The sequence below is a fragment of the Electrophorus electricus genome, chromosome 15 (genome assembly GCF_013358815.1).
Source record: "Electrophorus electricus isolate fEleEle1 chromosome 15, fEleEle1.pri, whole genome shotgun sequence".
NCBI classification, from domain to species: Eukaryota; Metazoa; Chordata; class Actinopteri; order Gymnotiformes; family Gymnotidae; genus Electrophorus; species Electrophorus electricus.
The window spans coordinates 18,700,959-18,723,549 of NC_049549.1; the positions used below are offsets into that span (position 1 = coordinate 18,700,959).

General features: G+C 44.1%; 4 protein-coding genes across 9 annotated transcripts in view; 2 read left to right on the forward strand and 2 right to left on the reverse strand.

Annotated features, from left to right (window-relative positions):
• The window catches only part of LOC113587654 (dynein heavy chain domain-containing protein 1-like), a 25,553-nt gene extending 18,613 nt beyond the window's left edge, over window positions 1–6,940 (forward strand). The window contains 14 exon segments of the mRNA XM_035533984.1: window positions 70–261; window positions 396–827; window positions 922–1,336; window positions 1,415–1,525; window positions 1,631–1,807; window positions 1,986–2,164; window positions 2,362–3,369; window positions 3,491–3,668; window positions 3,773–3,898; window positions 4,205–4,430; window positions 4,511–4,602; window positions 4,984–5,133; window positions 5,231–5,844; window positions 6,268–6,940. Coding sequence (XP_035389877.1) covers window positions 70–261; window positions 396–827; window positions 922–1,336; window positions 1,415–1,525; window positions 1,631–1,807; window positions 1,986–2,164; window positions 2,362–3,369; window positions 3,491–3,668; window positions 3,773–3,898; window positions 4,205–4,430; window positions 4,511–4,602; window positions 4,984–5,133; window positions 5,231–5,844; window positions 6,268–6,663 — 4,296 coding nt within the window. The 3' untranslated portion in view covers window positions 6,664–6,940.
• On the reverse strand, window positions 6,718–10,685 carry rrp8 (ribosomal RNA processing 8). 3 transcript variants are annotated; one of them, XM_027004672.2, is made up of 8 exons: window positions 10,525–10,685; window positions 10,321–10,424; window positions 9,812–10,061; window positions 8,871–9,702; window positions 8,637–8,766; window positions 7,589–7,695; window positions 7,312–7,408; window positions 6,718–7,081 (listed from the first exon to the last, which is right to left on the reverse strand). In XM_027004672.2, the coding sequence occupies exons 2-8, from the start codon at window positions 10,402–10,404 to the stop codon at window positions 6,968–6,970; spliced, it is 1,614 nt and encodes a 537-aa protein (XP_026860473.2). In that variant the 5' UTR covers window positions 10,405–10,424; window positions 10,525–10,685; the 3' UTR covers window positions 6,718–6,967. The 3 variants fall into 3 exon arrangements, with proteins under 3 accessions (XP_026860473.2, XP_026860475.2, XP_026860472.2); XM_027004674.2 differs by having other exon boundaries at window positions 10,568–10,682; XM_027004671.2 differs by having other exon boundaries at window positions 10,321–10,685.
• A 464-nt stretch (window positions 10,686–11,149) lies between these two features.
• Window positions 11,150–13,806, forward strand: med29 (mediator complex subunit 29). Of its 2 annotated transcripts, XM_027004680.2 has the most exons (5): window positions 11,151–11,427; window positions 11,575–11,633; window positions 12,076–12,108; window positions 13,006–13,090; window positions 13,398–13,806. In XM_027004680.2, the coding sequence occupies exons 1-5, from the start codon at window positions 11,272–11,274 to the stop codon at window positions 13,623–13,625; spliced, it is 561 nt and encodes a 186-aa protein (XP_026860481.1). In that variant the 5' UTR covers window positions 11,151–11,271; the 3' UTR covers window positions 13,626–13,806. The 2 variants fall into 2 exon arrangements, with proteins under 2 accessions (XP_026860483.1, XP_026860481.1); XM_027004682.2 differs by lacking the exon at window positions 12,076–12,108 and having other exon boundaries at window positions 11,150–11,427.
• Window positions 13,592–22,526, reverse strand: sars2 (seryl-tRNA synthetase 2, mitochondrial). 3 transcript variants are annotated; one of them, XM_035534007.1, is made up of 17 exons: window positions 22,158–22,523; window positions 21,977–22,072; window positions 19,229–19,258; window positions 18,608–18,748; window positions 18,323–18,377; window positions 17,917–17,980; window positions 17,717–17,822; window positions 17,227–17,274; window positions 16,906–17,014; window positions 16,693–16,738; window positions 16,466–16,553; window positions 16,213–16,325; window positions 15,731–15,824; window positions 15,193–15,285; window positions 14,934–14,999; window positions 14,355–14,549; window positions 13,592–13,679 (listed from the first exon to the last, which is right to left on the reverse strand). In XM_035534007.1, exons 1-16 carry the CDS (start codon window positions 22,395–22,397, stop codon window positions 14,382–14,384), a joined length of 1,557 nt encoding a protein of 518 aa, XP_035389900.1. In that variant the 5' UTR covers window positions 22,398–22,523; the 3' UTR covers window positions 13,592–13,679; window positions 14,355–14,381. The 3 variants fall into 3 exon arrangements, with proteins under 3 accessions (XP_035389900.1, XP_035389899.1, XP_035389901.1); XM_035534006.1 differs by lacking the exon at window positions 13,592–13,679 and having other exon boundaries at window positions 13,979–14,549; XM_035534008.1 differs by lacking the exons at window positions 13,592–13,679; window positions 14,934–14,999 and having other exon boundaries at window positions 13,979–14,549; window positions 22,158–22,526.
• Window positions 22,527–22,591: the final 65 nt, after the last annotated feature.

A 22,591-nucleotide genomic window follows, 5' to 3' on the forward strand; every position in this document is an offset into this window, starting at 1 on the left:
GTGTCATACTGGAGCTGTTTTAACGTGCTGCACGCTTGATTCCCATTGGCTGACTTGTGTTCCATGTAGGTGAGTCCTTTGTACCAGGCAGCCCTTAAAGCCATCCAGTCCCTCAGTCAGTCTGACCTGGATGAGGTGCGACACTACAGACGGCCCCCTCATGGAGTCGTCATCCTCATGGACTCTATATGCATGCTGTTCGATCGTCCATGCAACTGGGAAAGCTGCAAACAGCTTCTAGGGAAGCCCGGTTTCCTACAGGTTAGAGGCGCAAGAAAACCTCGTCTTTAACCTTGACAGTTAAAGTACTTGGTTTAAGTTAAAAAACATGGAAGATTTGTTTTAAAGCTTCATTTTTAAAGAGTTATTTTTTCCTATACTCCTACTCTTATCAGGAATTGGAATTCTTTGATCGCTCAAAAGTAAGCGATGAAATGCTTCAAAAGCTCAGCGAAATTGTGCAGTCCCCGAACTTCCAGCGGTGCGCAGTGCACAGTGTGAGCAGAGCCTGTGAATCTCTCTGCTGCTGGGTGCGAGCGGTGTACCAGTACGCCAGTGTCCAGCGCCTCGTGGCCCCACAGAAAGCTCTGAAGAGGCGTTTGGCCAGAAGCATGGCTGAGAGCCGTGCACGGTTGCGAGAGGACAGGCTGCAGGAGGAGGAGGCACGCAAGAGGCTGGAGGAGATGGAGGAGCAGAGGGAGGTCATCCAGAACCACCTGGAGGAGCTGGAAGCCCAGGTGCATAAAGTCAAAGGTCAAGAGGAGGAGGCAACTGCTGCCATCCAGCAAGTGAGATTCTTTACTGAGAAATGGAGCGCAGCCCTAAAGGTAACCAACTAACTCGAGTTTTCTATTTTATATATATAAACAAATACATTTCTTATTATATATCTACATTTCTACATTTCTGTATTCTGTACAGGAAACAGAAAGGAACAGCCAGACCCTCTCAGGTGACGCGCTGATTGTGGCTGCAGCCGTGGCTTATTTGGGCCCGTTTCAGCCCCACATTCGACTAGAGTTACTGGAAAAGTGGCAGGCTCTGTGTCTTACGGGACAGATCAACCTGAGTCCAGAAGACCCACGAACGTCTCTGTTTGGTGGAGCACAGTCTTCTACAGATTCCCTCTTTGAACCGATCCCTGTGGATCCAGATCTTCAGCGAGCCCTGGCTCGTGCTGTCGGACTGGATCACTGTGCCGTGCAGGGTGTAAATCCATACCTGGTCTTGAAGCTGCTGCTGATGGGCCACAGCACCCCCTGGGCTCACTGCTGGGCACTGCTGACACACACACAGCAATACGAAGAGCTCAGTTCTCACACACTGCTGCTGAAAGGTGTTTACTCTCTTTTTATTCTCTACTACACTCCAGCATCTTAAATGGCTAACCTTTGTAATTTTAAGGACATTTTAGGGCTGTTCCCAGGAGAAGATGGATGCTCTCATAAAGAAGATGACTATGAGCTCGTCCTTTCTGCAGATGACCCGGAATTACTTGACAAACTCAGACACGGGGCAAAGACAGGTTAGCATTCCAGGCTACGAGTGCTCTCCATTACACTTGCAGAACTAATTTACAAATGACAGTCCAATTGCTCCTGGTTCTCTGGCTAGCTTCTCTCTCCGTCAGGACTGAGAGTGCTGGTTACTCACATAGAGCAGGCTGTCCCCACCAAAGAGCTTGTCAGCATGCTAGCTCGGCCAGCTGGAAGTCACTTCCTTGAGAAGGTCCGTCCGACTGCAGCATGTCACCCTGCATTCCGGCTGGTCCTGAGCACACCTCTGCCAGTACATGCCCTTCTAGACGGTCAGAACTACATGGAAACCAAATCAGTCAGAACACTTATGTGATTGTGCAGTCTTCCTGCTTTTTGAATGAATAAGCCGTTATGTATTTAGTTGTCTGTTCATGTATTCATTTACCTACCTCACAGTCTTGGCAGAATCGTTGAACTTCAGTTTTCATTTATTCTCTTTTTTTGTAGAGATTCATCCATTAATCCTGGAAAAGGTTAAAGTGATTGATCTGTCTCTCAGCACATCTCAAGTCCGGGATGTTATTCTCTCTGATCTACTACAGTCTGAGTGTTCAGGCCTGTGGGTACAGCATTGCCAGGCTACGAGAGATAAACACACACTTCAGGAAAAGCTTCAAATAGAGGAGGTATCATGAAAAAAATGACATTTAGAAACAACTTAATTTAATGTAAAAAAGTAAAATACACATTAAACAAATATGAATGCCGTGTAGTTATAGTAGTGTGACATGAGAGTGTGGCCCCTGTGATGGGTCCATGGCATGTAGGAGGTTCATCTGAAGATGTACAATTCAGGTTCAACAATCACTTTTGACTATTTCAGGCGTCTCTGATGCAGTACATCCTGAAGTCAGTCACCCCGCTGCTGCAGGACCCTGGGTTCCTCCCGCAGGTGTCTGTGTGTCAGAACTCCTCGCTGCTACTTCAGGCGCAGCTCGAAGGGCTGGCGGCGGAACGCGATCGTCACAGACCTCTGCTGAGCAGCTTCCACCAGCGGGCAGCAGTGGCCACAGCACTGTACAAGGCTCTGGAGGAGGTCCAGCGCCTCTCACCCTTCTACAACTTCCGCTTGCGTGACTTCTTGATCGCTTTGCGGCAAACTTTAGTCCTGAAGGGTCGACCGAATGTCCGGAGCAGCAGGGGGGCGGAGGGGGCAGAGACAAGTGTAGTCGTGTCGGAGATTACGCACAGGGTGGTGTCACACTTGCTTGCTCAGTACAGACCCTGTTTGTTCCAGCAGCATGCAGAACTACTGAGGCTGCTCATGTCTGTCTCCCTCATGCACGAGGGCTGCACCGAGGCCGAACGGGTCACTTTCCTCAAAGGATTCAGTGGCATAAAATTCCCACAATGTGCTTCACCACCAACTGAATGTTCTGACGCTGAGCTCCCAAACTGGATATCGCCACACGTCCATGCTGAAGTCTGTCTCCTGGACAGAACCTCACCCTTCCGTGGTTTGGTCTCCTCCCTGCGGAATTCCTCCAGGCAGTGGCAGGAGTACCTGCACTTTCCTTCATCCACCGTGGTTGGACCCGTTCCGTGTCAGTCACATTCCCACCTTACAATGTTACAGCGCGCCATTCTCTGGAAGACACTCTTCCCGGAGTGGCTGGCGGGGGTGGCAGATGACCTCGCAGCCTGTCAGCACGGACGGACGGCAGACGGTCCTCACATCGGCTGCTCTCTGAACTTGCTCTCCAGCGTTTTGTCCAGAAACAAAGGCCCTATAATTGTACACCTGCCTGGGCAGAGCACAGATCGGTTAGGATGCGTCCACCCTCTCCACTGGATAAAACAGGCCGCCCAGTACCAGGCAGATAGGAAAGGGGTGAGAGCTTACATTTCATTTGATCACAGTTAGCCTGATCTGCCTTTTATTATGGAAAGATGTTTGTGTTTTTATTTAAATATGTGATGATCATTGATAACTTTCTGATAATGGTCAGCAGGTGAAGGTGACTGTGCTTTCTTTTGGGTCTGAGTGCCAGAGAGATGCCGTCCTCTCTGCTCTCGACACAGCGGTTCAGTCCGGCCATTGGCTGGTCCTGAACAACTGTCACCTGCTTGATCACTGGGATGCTGAAGTGATCACTCAGCTCAAACACCTGCTGTCCTGCACAACGAGAGGTGAGCACGCTGCCCTCTGCCACGGAGTCCTAACCTAAGCCCTAGTTATTTAACTGTAGAACCAGTTATACATAAATGTTTTTTTTTTTACTTTTGAACCTGAGGGCACCTGGCAGGTCTGGGTGCAGATCAGGGGCTCGTTCCTGATCGAGATGCCGCTGACAATCGGGTGCATCCGGATTTCCGACTGTGGTTTATAACAAAAGGCCGCAATCCACTTTCTGTTCCAGGTATTTTACCATTTAACACTTCCCAGACATTCCAGCAAGATCTTTGTTTAAAAGCTGACTGCATTGAGATGATCAGATGTTTGCTATTTATCACTGCAGTCTGTACGGGCCTGATAGCTTTTTTTTTTTTAATGTTGTAGTCGGTATCACAAGAGTTTCACTGCAAGTGAAACCAATCACTTAGAAATATTAATGACCACAGCTCAGACTTCTCTGGATGCAGACAGCACCTCCTCAGGGCTGTTACACGCTACCGTACTAAGATGTGGATAAAACACTGAGGCCCTCTGTACAATTCCTCCTCAGCCATAGTGAGGATTCATGCACTGTTCTTGGCATGCGACTCCCACTGGGACCTGAAGAGTGAGCTGTGCTGCTCTCTTAGACAAGTTCTAGCCACAGCTCGGTTGGCCGCCTGCCCGCGGCGTGGCACCAGCACCACTGAGCCGCTTCTCCGCTGCGCCGTCCTCCATTCTGTGCTGCTGCAAAGGCAAAAACTGAAGAGTCTGGGACAAGGAAAAATGTATAACTGGTGAGAAACCGCTTCCTAAATACGAAATCAGTGAAGAGGAACGACCTTGTGAACAAGCTTAGCGTGTGCCTTCTTCTCAGGAGCCAGGAGGACCTGCACAGCCTGGCAGAGGCCCACCTGCACATCGCCAGACACTGCACTGACCCCACTGGAGCACTGGAGTACATAGCAGGTACAGCACTGTCTGACGGTCTGCTTGTCTTCTGATGCTATTACAGAGGTATTCTGTGGTCTTCGGTTACAAAAGAAATACAGATTTGTTTCTTGAAATGTTATCAGTTGTTCTGCTTATATTCCACCTGACATTTGTTTCAAAACAGGATCTTGTTCGTCATGTTTCAGTTAGGCAAACTTGCACCTGAAGTGGTGCGCACAAACAATACATGTAAGATAGGTGTTACTAATGAAATGGGTGGTTACTTAATTTGTTTTTGAAAAATAGCCCACTAAAATCATTGATTATAACAAAAAGAAAATGGGACTTTTACAGTCATTAATTCTTGGCCATAGCCTGGTAGTTTGAGCTTGGTTTTCTGGGCTAATGTCCCCACAGCTTCCCTGACGCATGGTGGTCATGTGTCAGACTCTGGAGACTTGGAGGCTGTGAAAGCAGTTTGCAGACTCTCTCTCCAACCACCAGCTCCTTTGTGGGGAAGTGGACCTCACACACTTGCAGAAACCCTCAACATGACAGCACATTCTGGTATGCAAACACAGCAACTTCTGCCTGTAGTAAACGAACAGGTGTCTAACGTCCTCTGAGCTGAAACGTTCAGCTGAGTTTAATGTGCTTCTTCTAGATGCATATTTATATGAGGAGGACGTTCTCCGAGGTCTGGAGCACTGTGTTCTGACCACACTGAACACCCTGAACATCACTGAAGCTCAGGCGCTGGGTTTCAGTGAAGGAATGAGCAGTGCAATGCAGAAGGAGAAAGGTCGCACACTCTGCGTCCTGCTTCTTAAGTCCCAAAGCACCAGACGTCATGCTGATGACCTAAATCATGCTGAAGAGCTCTCTGACTACAGGAGGACTTTGGGAAGGCTGTGGGCATTACGAGAGCAGATGGGAGGCCAGGCGGAGAGCCACGCTGTGGCTGAGGGCACAGCATGGCTGGGGCCTCTGCCCGCATTTCTCCAGACGGAGTGGAATCTCCTTAGAGAAACACTGTCCTCGGTGCTCGAGGGAGTTTCTCAGCCTTCTCAAGACCTTTCTGCTTCTCCATACACCATTTCAGAGTTAGAGATTCGAGCAGACCTGCTCAGGATGTATCGGCAGCAGGGTTCTAACAGTTCACCTCAAACCTACTGTTTATCTGCCTTCACTAACCCTCGGGGCTTTCTGGCATCCCTGATCAGGGAGACCATCTGTAACAAACACAGAGACGCCAGCCACGTGTCCCTGCACTTCCAGGTAAATAACCCATTTTAAAGAAACTAAACAAAATTCAGTTTCACTCTGATATACAATTTGGCAGGGCCTTTTTTTTTTTTTTTACATAGCTGTCACAACTGTGCAAGTCCTACTGCTCACTCTATATATACATCCACATTCTGTAAGTTTCCCCACTCGTAAACATTGCTGTATACCTTGCTGAAGTAGACACTGTTGTGGTGGTTGTTTACAATTTAGTCATATTCAAGTACAATCTACAAAACTACACAGCATACATGTCTCTTATAATTAAGTAAGGATTCTTTTCCACTGACCTATGAAATGTTTTTATGAAAAGTGAATGTAATATGCAAGTGAAGGAGTTGAAAGGAAACTCAACAACAGCTGACTGGTGTTTAGTATAAAACAGGAAACCCGTCTTTGTTCCATTTCCTCCCTCAGGTCTTAGAGGCTGCAGCGGTTCCGTCCTCTGTCTCTTCAGATGGCATCTACCTTTGTGGACTGGAGCTACATGGAGCACTGTGGGACACGAGGCTCAGGGCTCTGCACGCCACTCTGTCCCCCAACCCCTGTGCCCTTCCACTTCTCTGGGTCAGGGCTCTGGTGAGGGACGAACACCTCAGCTCTCCTGACAATCTACACACCAGTTCATCCTCCATGCAGCTCTATAACTGTCCCCTGTACGTTCACAGCCAGAACAAGGATGGAGGCTGGAGCCTCTCTGAGGAAAACATAGTCACTCACATTCCACTCAAAACAAAACTAGATCCAGCACTATGCACTCTCAGAAGGGTTAGGCTAGTCAGTACACTCAAAGAAAAGGAACTCTCATGCTGATTTCTAAACTAGGAAGTGCATCTGGAAGACATCATTCAGATAAAGGAGTGTGTAGCGCAGCCTCTTCATTCTAGTCAAGGTTTTTAATTTTACAAATATGTACAAAAGTACAAAGACAAATGTTTGTTATTGTGTAAAATGAATCAAAATTCACTAATACCACTCATAGTGGTATAAACCATCTTCGTACTATGGCACGCTTCCAAAATTCAAAGAATATGTAAAAACATTTACATTTATTTATGCCATTTAGCTGAAACACACATGAAGCTGACACGTTACTGTGGGGCGTTTCTCAGCACAGCTAGCGTTTCTTGTACAGACATGGTCTGAGTTGAAGCTGCGCCTTCTTGATATGACGGGGAGTATTCAGTACCTTGACAAACTCAAAAGAGTAGAAGTGGCTGTTGTCTGTGTCCTAAAGATTCAACACAAGCAGTATATATCAAACTGACATGAAATATTGTTAAGAAACAGTTGCAAGTTACTAATCACTTTATGGTAAATACTTAATCGTTTGTACATTCTCAGTGAAACAGTCATCATGTTATGGGCAAATTATTTTTGATTTGACATACAGAATTGTATGTTGGACATAACCAAAATACATAATGAACTCACTGATGTGAAGTCAGTGTGTAACCGTACCTTGCTGACCAACTTAAACCCTAGATGTGATAACGCTCCAGTGAACTGGCGTATATTATCAAATCTACTGGCAACTTCTGCAATTTTGAGAATACCCCTGTAATAAAAAAATACAAGAGCAGAGAAGGCAGATCGATTATGTGATATGCGGAAAGCAGGTGGATTATGTGATATTCATTGTTTTACCTGGTCCTTTGCCTAATGCATAATTATTATTAATAATAAAAATGAACGACAGGAGAGTTTCGCTACTGATAGAAGATAGTGGATACATTACCCCATCTGCAGCACTCGGTTTGCCTCTGCCAGAAAGTCACTCAGGTTTGTCCCCATGAGCGAGAGACAGAAGACAGCAATGTCCACTGTACAGTCATCCAGTGGCACCTATGAAGGTATAAAATGGGACCTCAGGGTTAGGAAGCTTGGTTAGAATGCCACATAACTCCTACTGGCAGTGAGGATCCTAAAAAGCACCATTTTGACACTTAAAACAGGAACAAATGTTAAAATGTTCTTTTTACCAGAGCCCACTGTAGCCATGCATCATTTGTAACGCATGTTAGTTCTGGTCCTGAAAGGCCTTAACACTGCACAGCCCAGCACTACTGCTGCAGTCCAGAGTGCTCAGCGAGGTTTTGGCAAAACAATCTTATGATTTAAGAAAACATACTGATACAAATTGAACTGAAATTCTTGTTATCTCCTACTTCAAAAATAAACAGACACACCCATATTTTTTACAGTAATAACTACCATGTGCAGGTTAGAACACTGTTTTCCTTGGGACGCTCCAGACATGACACATTTAACCTGGCTTCCCGTGCTCCCGTACCAGGGTCTTAATGCCCCGGGACAGGTATTTGGAGGGGGGATAGAGCAAAAACCTGGAATGGGCTGAGAAACACTGGCTTACATCCATCGTATAATAACGTCATCGTCATGACTCAGAAAATGGATCACAGTCACAACAGGCTAGCTCTTACAGTTCTCCTGGCTTTGTAAACCTACTTCAGAGATCAAAGGTGAGATATTTTGTCCAGCTTGTGCTGAACCCTTGCCAGCAACTCCCCGTGGGCTACAACTGTGAGTAACCCCTGGCCCGCTGTAGCCTGAGACTGGACAATACCTGGTTTTACATCACCAATCCATGGAAAACTTCCAAAATAAAAGTGGGAGTTTCATTATTTCTGCTGTTTTTAGTTTCTTTCATTTACCTGCAAAAAATGCTACATTTCCTGGGATCATCAAAATATACTTCAATATGGCCCACACAACTTTCACAAGCCTTCTTAATGCATAAGAAAATAATGTACAAGACTACATACTTTGGCCATATCACAGGCAGTAACAAGGTCGCAGACAGGAGCCAAGTCAAAGCAGTGCACTCTGTTCTTCACACTTCGTGCAATCTTGCAGTCTCCACAGCCAAAGTCTGCCACAACCAAAGACTGTGGCCTGACAAAAACCAAAAAGACAGAGAAACTTACTCTTATTGGTCAGAACGTATTAAACATATCCGAGAGGGACTCAAGAGTCTACAGTAATAAGAAACCTCTTACTTTTTTTGAATGAAGGAGATGATCAGATCCACAGGGTTTGTTGGCCAGTGCTTCACTTGTTCCACGTAACCCTTGTGGTAGACCCGAACGGCGTCAGGGTCTTGCTTAAACATGCGTTTGGCCTCGCCACTACTTGACGTGTAAAGCAATTCGTTAATGTAGCGGAAGCGAGCAGACTCCAACCGCTTCTCCATCCGTGACCTGAGGGCGCTGGAGCGGTCCGGAGCACGTTTCCCGTCCTCAGCATCTGTGCCAACTGTCTCTCCTTTTTCTACTGCTAATTTTTTACTGCTGTCAGTGATATGAGCCTTTAAAATATGACGCAGTTTCTTTACTTTTAGCTGAGGGCTTTTCCAGCTGACAGACTTTTGTTTAACACATGGCTCACGTGGGCCGGGACAAGCGGCAGCACCCTCCACAGCAGTTTTCCCTGCTTTGAATCCTTCACCAACAGACGCATCTCTTCTAGGCATTTTTGTGCTGTTGCCTGTAGTGGCTCTGACATTTTCAGAAGTGTGTGTACGTATGGGTTTGCCAATGCCACTCTTCTGTCCTGATCTCACTCTGGCAGATGAGGGGTCAGAACTTTGTCTTCTCTGGACGTTTGAGAGGACGCATCTTTGCTCCACGTCTCCTTCCTTCACATTAATCTTTGCCATTTCAGTTGAATTGTGACGGAATTTATTCTTGCACCGTTTTTTGTTCTTCATTTTGTTCCTCCACTGCTGCCGGCTGAGTGTTCCATCAGCGTCGTCTCCTGGGCACCTGCTGTTCTTCAGCAGCTGGCCTTTTGGATCCTGCTCTTTAGTTGATTCAGGTGAAGTTTTGAGGCCTGTAGGAACACAGAATAGTAATTGATCATTGAGGGACGGCGTAAGAAAGAACCAGAATCATGTTTAATTGCTATTTGCAGAACTATGATTAATCGCTTTGCTTCTCACTCTGTCCTCTTGGTTTCTGCTTTGGCTTTCGTCTCTTCACAGGCCTTTCTATCCCATTCTGCTCCCCTTGACTTTCTGCATCAAAGATTTTTTTCCGCTTTTTGCACCCTTTCTTTGTCTTGTTGACGTGCACAGGAGCATCTTCCATTGCCTCATCACTGTCCTCAAAAGGCTTCATACTGTCCCAGACTGGAACTGATCCCAAAGTCTGAAGAGTTTGCATAAGATGACGCTTGCTGATCACCTGAGACTGTTAATGGGGTGAAATAGAAATGTCATTAAAATTACAGACACACATTTATTCCACAATGTCATGACACATTTTAGTGACAGCCTGTGTTCTAGTGGGGTTTCACATTTTTTAAAGAACATAAAAGAGCTTCGTATGAATGGTTTTGTCTATGCCAAAGCAAATTACCAATGCGAATTATTTACAAGCGAAGTAATACTGTTTGTCTGTGCGCGCAAACTTAAATAACTAGTTAGACAGTTACCTAGCTTTAACTTACCTTCCCACTCGGTTTATCGTGACGGAGAGCTGGGGGCCGTCCATGCCCTGGTGCAGCCTCTGCCCACTCCTCTTCTGCAAACATCTTAGGAAGTCTGCAAAACCCTACACACATGTACACAAGTGAGTGATTCAGCCACGAGCCCAGTGCTTAACACCACTAACGAAATAGGCCAAACGTGCCCGTGCAATCGTCTCTCCTAACCTCATAGCTTTTATTGCAAACAGTCCTGTGGTTAAACTATTACCTGAAAAAGCGACTTAACTATTTATAATTAATTATTCACAATCAGAGACAGTGCTCCAAAACAACAACTGCATGCACAGTGACAACGCGTGGACACTATTTACATCCGGGTCAAGACATTTATTCGCTTTTCGTCAGCTGGGGATCAGTTGATGACAACAGCGTATACTGCCCTCTAGCAGCCAACCTGTAATAACCCAGTACGGGCGCCTCTAGCAGCGTATACTGCCCTCTACCGGCCAACCTGTAATAACCCAGTACGGGCGCCTCTAGCAGCGTATACTGCCCTCTACCGGCCAACCTGTAATAACCCAGTACGGACGCTGCTAACAGCGTATACTGCCCTCTACCGGCCAACCTGTAATAACCCAGTACGGGCGCTGCTAATAATGATGATAACCGGTTTTAATTAGCCCTAATTTACTTTTAATTAAATTCGTTTTTTCTGTATTTTAAACAGTACTGCTGTATTTTTGTTACAACAGGGAAACTACACGCTGCATCACAGAAATAATTTGATGTGTAGCAAAATAATGTGGAACATTCAGACTCCCGGACAGCAGGTGGCGCCATATAACCTACAGCTCCTGTAAAGGCCAGGATGTAGCGAAGAAGGCTGGCGAAAAAAGAAAGAAGAAAGGTTGCAGTTAATGAAAAGGAAAGTGGTTGTGTTTTAATTCGTGTTTTGTCTTAACAGTTCAGACAATGACATCCCAGCAGCAGTCCGTCACGTTAACCCCTCAGGTCGGCTCACACCAGACAGCGATGCTTCAGCAGCCACAACAACAACTAAACCAGCAGGATTTTGACCCCGTTCATCGGTTTAAAATGCTTATTCCACAATTAAAGGAAAGTTTACAGGTTCGTTCAGTATGTAGCTGTGATGTCTAGACGGTTAGCTTTGGTTGTTAATTACGTATGTAATGTAACCGTTACTGGCTGCTTACTGGGAGGTTGGTAGTGATATTTTAAAGAACTCACTTTCGCGTTTCTCTTCTTTTATTTCAGAATGTCATGAACATTGCTTCGCAAAATTTTGCGCACAATACTGCGATTGATAACGGAGTGTAAGTACCGCCAGGCTAAGTCTGGCTTTTCTCATGTCTCGTGCAGCCTAATGCTAGTATCTCTCACGAGGTCACTGCACCTCCGCCTCGAGCCTCGCTGGAGGAGTTTGGGATTAGAGATGATCATGTGTTGGTGCTGCTTGTTCTCTGTAATGTTCTTAGTACTGTAATACAGTGGTTCCCAAAATATTTAACCCTAGAAGACTTGGTAGCTCTGCATACCCCATTAAGAATGTTTGTCTGTCTTTCTGATTGATTTTGCCATTTGTATATCAGCACCAATACTAGATAAACTACAAAATACTGTATTTACTACCTATAATTTGGAAGCAGTATTAGCTTTTACAAAATGAAGAAAAAAAAGTTTCAGCGTGGTGACATGCATGAGTTTCAGTCGTAAGCTGTTCTCAACAGAAAGTCTGTGTCTGTACTTCGATTTTAGTGCAGAGAGGGCAGAAAAGCCACTGTCTCAGAGGTAAGTGGTCGCAAAAGCAACAGCAACTTCAGAGCCACGTTTGACAGCTGTGGATATTCTGGAACTGTGGAGAATGTTTGTCCAAAAGTCCTTCAGTGGTCTGTGTTGATCAATCCACACTGCTGAAAATGTTAACTTCTAATCACCAGTACTGCTACAGGAGAAGCCAAGCATATTGTACTTATCATCAGTACTCTTTCAAATAGCAGCTAAAAAAATCAGTTCATATTAGCATTACCAAATGTTTCCATGATTGGACGCTGATATAAACAGATTGTACTTTTAACTCCCAGCTTGTAACAATTAGTTCATTTTTGTGTTGATGTACACTAGAGGGGGTATGTGCGATGCTCAATGCCTGCAAAATTCCAATTTAGCTGAAGGGATAACAGTTGCCCCTACATGAACACAAAAGCATGTTAAACCCACCAGTAAATGTGGAAGTCTTCTCCTGCCCTGATTACATTTTGGGAACCACTGGTGTAATTTTAAGTTAATACAAAGTGGACCATTTTCTTAACTTTCCAAGTAGATGCAGCTGGTCTGTGGTAGATCTTAATTGCTTAATAAGTACAATAACTTTTGTGTATATTAAATGATTAAGCAATTGTTCATGTATTTATGATAAATTTCTACTGTTTGGAGTGGTGCTTGACATAGCATTTAAAGAGAACACCTGTCCCACTCCTACATAATCCCAAACTGAATTGGAATACATGTGTTCACTCTTAAAATAACAGCTTGATATTGAAGTTCTGATGACACACTTTGAAATTTAAATTGTGCTATGCACTTACACATTTTCTGGAAGTATTTTGCTTGTAAATTTGAATCTCTGTAGAAATCAAGTCATTTAATAAACTAATACTTTATTTGTAATTTTCTCTTGATGTCCAGAAAGAGTAATGATGCCACAGTGCAGAGGTTTGATAAGAGCCTTGAGGAATTCTACGCCCTGTGTGACCAGGTGGAACTCTGTCTGGTAAAGGCTCCTCATCCACACTTAAACCACATCTCCCACTGAATTAGGAACTTGTAGCAAAGTTTGTTTCAGAATTGGTTGTTTTTTAAAGAACACTTGAACTGACAACTGAATTTATACAATAAATCAAGCCCTAGAATTTGAGTAATTTTGTTCCAAAATGACTGAGATAACAGATGTTTCAAAACGGGGAAAAAGGAAAGAAAATCTGAGAGTTGGGTAGATGAGTGAAATGAGACGATAATGTGTATATTTTGGCTGTGTTGTATTATTGCTGTATTTGTAAAGCATGTTCTGTCTTCTCTAGCGATTGGCTCATGAGTGCCTCACTCAGAGCATTGACAGTGCAAAACACTCCCCCAACCTGGTGCCCACGGCCACCAAGCCAGACACGGTGCAGACAGAGTCTCTGTCCTACTCACAGTATCTCAGTATGATCAAGTCCCAGATATCCTGTGCTAAAGACATCCATAATGCTCTTCTGGAATGTTCCAAGAAGATTACGGGAAAAAGTCAGCAACAAGGAATTCTGTGATGTTGCTCAATCCCGAGTCGACTGTGCTCTGTAGGACTCCATGGCATTGAGGATCTGGAGGAATGGTTCCAAGATTGAATTTGTACATAGATGTCAGACATGATGCAAAAAAAAACAACAACTGAATTTTGCAATTTGTAATTTGGACATGTTTTGGAAAATAAATGTGTATTTTTTATTATGAAATTGTATGTGCATATTTCTTTAACAGTAAAAATATCACAGTGTAGACTACAGCTGTAGCTGAGGTACTGAGGTGGGATTATAATTCTGCAATGCTTGATTAAAGCACAGACACTTGTCACAATCCCCATCTGAACTTTACATGTTAAATCTACATATTGGCAAGAATCCCAAGATCAGCAACATTTATTCATAGTTTGTCTTTATCATGAGACATAAAACATGACTGACACAGGCCTTACCTGACATCACTTACAGTACCATATTTCAAGTTTGGGTATGTGTGTTTTAATTCATTGTAAGTGAACAGAACCTGAATGGCTGTTCGTGTTACTAACTAGTCTTGTTCTTAGGTCGAATTCTGCTTCCCAAAAGTAAAAAAAGACGTATCTGAACTACAGTGTGAGGTGTGGTCAGGTAAGCTGCACTCTTCAGCTCATACAACAAAGACCCATTGAGATTCAAGCCCTGCCCTGTATGTGTTGGTCAGAACCCGCCCCAACTGCTCTGAGGAGAGTATAAAACAGTGTTGATCCTCACACACACCTTTCTAAAAAATATTTCCATTTGGACTTAAAAGTTACTGCCAAAGTCACGCCAGTGGGAACTTTCAGCGATGGACAGGGGTTGTCTGTTCGGCTGGTTTGGTCCAATGTATTTCAGTGGGGAGTATTTGGGCTTCTCAATCAGCTCAGAGCCAAGGTATGGCTGTAACACTTCCGGAACACGCACTGTTCCCTCCTAAAGGAAACACCAGGGAAGTCACGTTATTTACTGAGGAAGCTGGACATACAGTCACAGCTTATACATACACATACAATTTCACCTGCTTTAACTAATACTAATAAATATCACTTTAAATCATGTTTTGAAGATTGTGTTGTACAGATTTTATATCCAAATTTTCTCTATGACATTGTACTCATCAAACTGGATTTCATTTGTTCTTTTTTTGCCAATGCAGGAAATAATCACTTAGTTCTATGACTATGCTGTAGATGTTTTTCTACAGCATAGTCATAGAACTAAGTCACATGGTCTGCGCAGCGATGCTAACGTGATGTCGAGTACTAATGTCAGTCTGTCTGAGAGAATATTTAGGCAGACTGAAACTTTCCACCCCACCTTAGTTTGATGAGTCTCCAAAATAGCTATAATGGTGCGTGGAATAGCACATGCTGTAGCATTCACCTGCAGAGAAGGCACATGCGTGCAAGCACACACACACGCAATTATGTATGACTTCAACTTTGTTCCACAATACATCTTATGGAAATGTGCTTTAAGTGTTTATGATGTACAGTACCATACAGAACACACCACTTTGTGCTTTTGGTTACAGGCGGCTCTTTGGGCCCGGACATGGCCAGCAGAGTTAACGTACCGTGTGAGTGAACTTAAGACGCCCTTCGCTTCCCTCATAGAGGATGTTGAGTCGACGACTCTGGTAGTCTGTGCAGTTGGAGGCACTGGAGATCTATTGTTGGGTCAAGAGTTTAACACAGTATGAGAGCAGAACCCAGCCAGTGTTTCCTGGTGTTCTGCCTCACCATGTGCCAGGGTGGTTTAGTCAGATCTTCTTATGACAGTCATGGTGGAAGAATTATGTGGAGACTTTGGTATGAGTTTGTATCTTACACATCACTTTTCTATAATGACTAAAGGACTGCAGTGTCTGACCAAGGTAACAATGTCCACCAAAGACAAAGCTTCAAAGCTGTGAACAGTAACTGGAGAAGAGAAAGACACGTCTCCATCTGAAGAGTTTATTTAGACTTCAGTGATTTATTAAAGCAGTGCTCCTCAGTGCAGATGTGATCTACTATTATTGCACCCCCCCCCCCCAATCACAGAAGTCCAGTCATTCACTCATCTCCAGTGATGTGAGTGCTGTGAGCGAGTGATGCAGCGGCTGTGCTGACCTCACCAAAGCTTCCACGACCGGGCATCCACGCTTCCACATCATACTTCCTGAACGCTGGAGCTCCCAGCTCTTGTGTGGGCATGTCCAACACCCTAGGAAGGAAATGACAACAACATGAGTAAGACAAGACAACTTAAGACTAGAATCCAAGTGAGTGATTATAAGCAAGCAAATTATTTCTTTGCTTTAAATATTTTTTTGTGCCCCCAGAGGAAAATGGGGCTAGAAAACCAATACAAATACTGATGATGAAAATCACACTGTGCTGGGACACTTTGCTCATACTGCTGCTGAATACTGTATGAGCCGCAACATTAAGTTCTGCTGAAGACACACAAGCTCTTCATGCACGAGGACACACATACAAAGCCGTGAATGAAGAAAACGCATAACATGCAAACACACCTGAAACTGATTCATCTGCTGCTTCATGAGTTATTACAAGACACTTTTTTTTTTTTTTTTTTTTTTTTAACACACCTGAAATGGAGCTTGAGGGATGAGAAAATCTCCTTCTGCAAGGACACAAACTCCTCCAACAAGTGAGAACTCTCTCGACCCGTCTCATCTGCAGTTATACCAAACATTTCCACCTGCACAAGGAAAAAAGACCAAATCAGCCGAGACCACCATGACTGAAGATGAGACCTTTATGATGAGGTCATTGTTTCTCTTCCTCCTGTGTTGCCTCCATCTTGCATGAAGATTGCTGGATGTGTTGTTTTGTGGTTACCTTGTTGAAGTGATGGACCCTGTAGAGTCCCCAGGTCTCTTTACCTGCCTCTGTTTCTGCTCGGAAACACGTGCTGCTGCAGACAGTCCTTCACATATAAAGCACAGCGCACGTACACACACAAACAGTGGCTTTAATAAAACAAAATAAATCCTTAATATCTGTTTATCTGAGATTATTATGTGGAAAGCAGGTGCCCTGTATGAGCACAGGGAGACTTTTCTTACCTGACTGGCAGATCTTTCACATTTATCGCATGATCCATAAAATAACCTTGAAAGAAAACCTTACATCACTAATTATATGACCATTAGTGTCATAATGGTCAGGTTTCAGCTATCATTTGGTGTGCCAGTCTTTAGCACATTTACATTGTCATGTTATTTTAAAATCCTTTGAAAACAACCCAGCCCTGTTCTACAGCTCATCCGTTCTCTTACCTGCGATGCCAACTTCACCTGTGCCAGCCAGGTTGAGGTCTGGAAAGCGGCTGGGGTCCAGCGTGTACACCTGGGAATGCTGGGCATGAGGATGCATTCCACAGCCCTCCTGAGCAGAGAAAAGGGTCAGAGTGAGGTCGCACACAGGGGCGACGGTAATGCTACAACACTGAGTCTCCCTTCAGTAACATCATACAGGCTTCACACACAGTAATTCTTCACATGCAACCTTGAAACATTCTGTGAATTTTTTTCAGACATTGGGAAACATTTTGGATCTAATGTGCTCTAGCGTTTGATGTCAGCTGAAAATCTACTTACAAACACGGCTCCTTTCAGCATGTCCGGAACAGCCATCGGGATAAACCCCTTCACACGGAAAACAAGACCACATTACAAGCCACGAGGAGGAAAGCTTACAGTAATGCCACAGTCGATCAAAGTTAACATGTTTTAACTTGATTTAGTGTTTTTATGTTTTATTGATCCCCAATTGGGCTTTAAATAGTGAGAATTCTGGAATGTCAGTAATACCAACAGTACATGGGAAACATCTGGCAATTTTTCCAGGTAAACAGACATTGTAAGCTAGTTATTTAAATACCTGTTCAGTTCTAATTTTTAACAAAACATGCACACACACTCCAACAAACACACACACATCCACACTCACAGACAACCATGCCACGACATATCCACACACACACACACACACACACACACACACACACTCAAACATGCGCACACACTCACTCATACACACTCACACACGCACGCACGCACGCGCGCGCACGCACGCACACTCACTGACCCTTTTCTGCAGGAGGTCCAAAGCAAAGTTCTGCAAAGCAGTCTGCAGTCTGGCTCCTGCTCCTCTCAGGTAGTACGACCTGTGACCTGACACATGGGCAAGACGCCTAGCAAAGAAACGACAAGAATGAGGAGATGAAAAGAAGCTAAACTCCTGTTTCGCAACGTGAACACACTGAATGGAGCTGTGGAGGGTCTCACCTTTGTCTTATGATATCCAGAAACTCCCCAATTTCTAGATGGCCTTTGGGTTTGAAATCAAACTCTGTGGCAAACACAAAGCCATATCATATACTGACAGAGTATAAATAAAAACAGACATCATCACTTATGCTATAATAAAAATTTAGAGAAGCAAAAAACTGATACACTTCTTTAATACTTTAACACTTTAATACACAATTTTCCTGTAAAGATGTTTGACAAATGAGTTTGTCTTGATAAAAATGTTGTCAAAGTTGTTCATGGTGAAACAACAGTTATGCTCAGAACAAGTAAAGCAGTAAGTCTCAGGTAATGCCATGGTGGTGGGGGACACTAAGACCATAGTGGTGTCCTCTCTTGGACAGGGCTTGATCAGTGCCACACTGTACTGTAGCTACTGTACCTGGTTTCTGCCCCACCATGTCCTCCACCCGAGCCTGGCTCTCATCCCCAACGGGCTACCAGGAGAACAGAAAGGGTTTTCCATCATCATTAACAGAAAGCAAAGCATGCATCCGTCAAAAATGAAGAGAGAAAAAATTTGTTACGGCTTTCAAATAAATCTAGCAAAAACTTAAATTTATGGATTAGCAGCAAGCTAATTGTACCCACAGCACGATCTTCCCTGACTGCACAAGTGTCCCGATGCTTACAGTGGGTCTGTGCATAATGGCAGGAGGCTCCGTACCACGTCTGGGTGTGAGAGGTTGGGCAGCCTCAGTGCCAGGCAGTAGTACTGCTGCTCCAGCTCACTGTGTAGCGGGTAAAGCTGACTCAGCTTTCCACGGAGCTCTCGGCCCTCAGCCCTCGTCGCCTTGTAGTCCGCGAGCTGAGCACACGGAGGAGGGAGAGCCACTAGTACAGCAGACATGACCTCAGACGGACGGGTAGAGGAAATACACACACGACAACAAACGTCTGACACATAATATAAACACCTAAACACATGCACATTAACTCTGCACTGCTTACCAAAACCGTACATACTCCAGAATCTTCCAAAAGCTCAACTCCAGTAGCTTTCATATATATGAATTAATCTCAACTAATCTAACCCTACAGCCCAGTCCGAGACCCGCCACACCACCCGTGTTGGGCTCTAACCAAAGCTCCCAGCACGCCTGTACCAGCGTCTGCATGTTCTGGGCTCAGGCTGAAGAAGCAGATGGCACACATGGACTGTGTAGAATACCCCCAGGACTGGGTATAAAACAATGCTCTACAAAACCAATTATGCAAATGTAAAGGTCATGCACTTTAAATTCCAAAGTAAATGAGGTAAATATAGTGTATGAAAGGCAGAACTTACATCACATAGAACCTTTTTGTCATGTTGCTCCTGTAAAGGAAGAAAAAATCAAGTCCATTCAGAATACAAACTCAGATTTGTGTCTCTCATGTCTGGCTTAGTGCACACCAATGGCCAGTGAGAACGCAGCTACACTCTAGTACCAGGATTTAATGGCATCAGGTGTAACAGGTTAATATGGACTTAGGAATATTTCTATTATGAATTTCACCGAAACAAATTCATTGCAATATTTCACTAATGCTGAGTTCGAGCTAAATGCTTTTTGCCCTGATTTTCCCCTCACCAAGTGGTTTTGGACGTCACTGAGAAAAGCTCCAGATCACAGAAAATTAGCATTCACTCAGGGGAAAAATATCTCGTATGCTAAATATCTGGAGCGAGTCCAAATTCTGAGGTGTGAAGTGTTGCGACCAGCTTATGACTGATAGTGGGTGTGGTTTCAAGCTACAACCAATGAGAATGCAAGAGATGGCGAAACCTTGGGGAGTTTACATTAACATGCATGACTACAAGTTTATATATAAATGCTCACTTGCCCTCCCCTGGTCTTTTTTTCCTTCAAGCTCAGAAAAACAGCCTGGGAGCTTTAAGCTTCCTACATAGCATCTTGGCTGTTCCCAGGACTGCACTCGTCTGGACGGATGTTGTTCCTGAGATCTGCTGGAGTCATTCTCCCAGTTTGGGGGTCAGAGCCCCTACTGCTCTGGTTTCCATGGGAACCGCTGTTGCCTTCACCATCCACATCTTTTCTAGCTCTTCTTTGAGCCTTGGTATTTCTCAAACTTTTCATGTTCCTTGTTCCTGTGGGATCGCCACATCTATCTCTATGGCCCTCTTCTGATGTCTAGCCACCTTTCCAATTCTTGTAACCATCTGCCAAACTCCAGTCAAAATGACATTCCAATGTCATTGCTATATATCCTGGTGAGATGGATTAGTGAGTCCATGTCTCGTTCACTTCTGGCATACAGCTTGATGTCATCAAAATCAATCAACATTTATTTCTGTAGCGTGTTTTACAACAGATGTCACAAAGCAGCTTTACAAATGTCCAAATCCAAGCCCTCAGTGAGCAAGCCGAGGGTGACGGTAGCAAGGAAAAACTCCCTGGAGCACGAGGAAGAAACCTTGAGAGGAACCAAGACTCAAAGGTGGGCCCATCCTCCTCTGGTCAACAACAATCACCACAATAATAATTTTAAGAGAAAAATAAATAAATAATAATACAATTATTTTATTATAGATGGACGCGTGGGATGGGGAAACATCTTGTAGTGTTATCCCGTCATGTAGTTTGCAAACCATGACCTCAAGATTCCAAAATACAAGGCACCAAGTTGTGTAGTACAGCGATCTGATGATTTTGGTAGTGTAGTGTGTCCATGCCTTAATTTTACATCTGTATCTCCTAATCACATATATGTGATGCTTTTGTGTTTATATGTCATCAAAGGGATGAAGATACTATTGCATTTGTATGTTTCTTTTGAAATTGTTAGCTTTTTGATTGCAGTGCAATGAAACACTGCAGCCTAGCTGGTATGGTTGTTATGGAAACGCTACTGTTAATAGGCTATTTGCGCAGATCATTTTGAAATGTTATTGTGATTCGATGTTGTGAATTTCTATTTTTTATATTGGTTAAAATAATGAAATACGGCTTTTCTGGTTATTTAAGTTTTACTGTCAAAATATTTATTCCATTTCTGATAAATTTGTTATTTTGAATATTTTAACATTCTATTTCCAGGGTTAGATCATTGATCATTCATGATCATATTTTTTTATTTCTATGTTAGGTTAGTGTAGCAGGTCATCATAAACTTCTGAATGTTTGACTTATGAAATTCTATTTAATATTTCTTTCATTATCATCTTTCTCCTGCCTGTGCGGAACTGCTTTACAGGCGCGTGCAGAGCAGAGGGAGGTTGCGCGAGTCACACTCCACCCAGTAAACCTTTATAAAAGTGAACATTTTGTGGTGAGAACTTAGTTCATATTTATAGGTCCTCACAGGTATGGAGACACGATTGTGTTTATGTTTCTTTTGTGTTAAGTTGCACTGTAATGAAATGCAGTAGCCTGTATAAAGCCCAGCTGTTATGGTTGCTAAGGTGACACTAGTGCAAAGCATTTTCGAGCATTCATGTTATTGTAATTCATTGTTTTGATTTTCCATTTTTTATATTGGTTAAAATAATGAAATATGGGTTTGATGGTTATTTAGGTTTCACTGTCAACATGTTTATTCCATTTATGATCTATTTGTTATCTTGAATATTCTAACATTCTGTTTCTAATGCTTGATCATATTTGTTATTTTTACATTAAGCTGTGCGTTAGTTGCTTATGGGACAATGTTGTGTTATATTGTGTACAATTAGATTATTGCATCTTAGAGTTCCAGATGATGAAAAAGCTTTTACCAATAGCACTTTTCTCTCTCTCTCTCTCTCTCTCACACACACACACACACACACACACACGTTATCACAGTAAAGAGCAGAGACCCAGAACACAACACAGGATGACAGCCAGTAGACAGAACAGGCAGGTTACACAGGCACTGCCGAGTTAGGTCTGCTGCTCCACAGTAGCATGTCCAGCACCTTGGTACCACTGCTTTACATTTAAAACTGTTCTGGTCCCGTAACACTGCACAATGTGCTGTTGTCCGTATTGTTTTTGCGACACAGCGACTGATTTAAGGACGACGCCACTAAACACCCAGATGTGCTGCTCACCACCAGGGCTCGGACAGTAGCGCTGATGGACGTCTTCCTTTCTTCGAGTTTCACGATCTCATCCTGCACGTCCTTCAGCTGCTTCCAGACAGATATCTAACCAAGACAGACATCGGTAACTGCACACGAGGTGTTACGGTGTTGTGTGTGAATGTGTGTGAACGTTGGCCACGAGACTCACGATCACTCCGACATCAGCCGCCCGTAAATCTCCTTTCCTGTTTTCCACGTTGGCGATGACTTGGTGCGTGTGTTCGCACAGCCAGCGCATGTTGAGTTCGGGTTTGTCGGTGTAGCCCTGTCTCATGTGCTCCAGCAGGCTGCTGCGGACACTCCCGGAGGAGCCCGGACGAGAACATGTCCTCCACACCGCACACACACCGAGCAGAGGCCGAAACACGCCGCCGCTGAAGGACGCCATGACCGCACACGTAACTACGGAAGCCGAGAGAGAGAGAGAGCGAGAGGACGTGTTTTTAATTAACGTCCGTCAGTTAAAGCTAAACAGACCAGCGCGTGTTTAGCGGAAGTCACAGAAGATGCTGAAACTAATCAAATCGCCGACAACAATAAGATTTAAAGGGTTAATCGTCACTTCCGCTGTTCTGAGGAAAG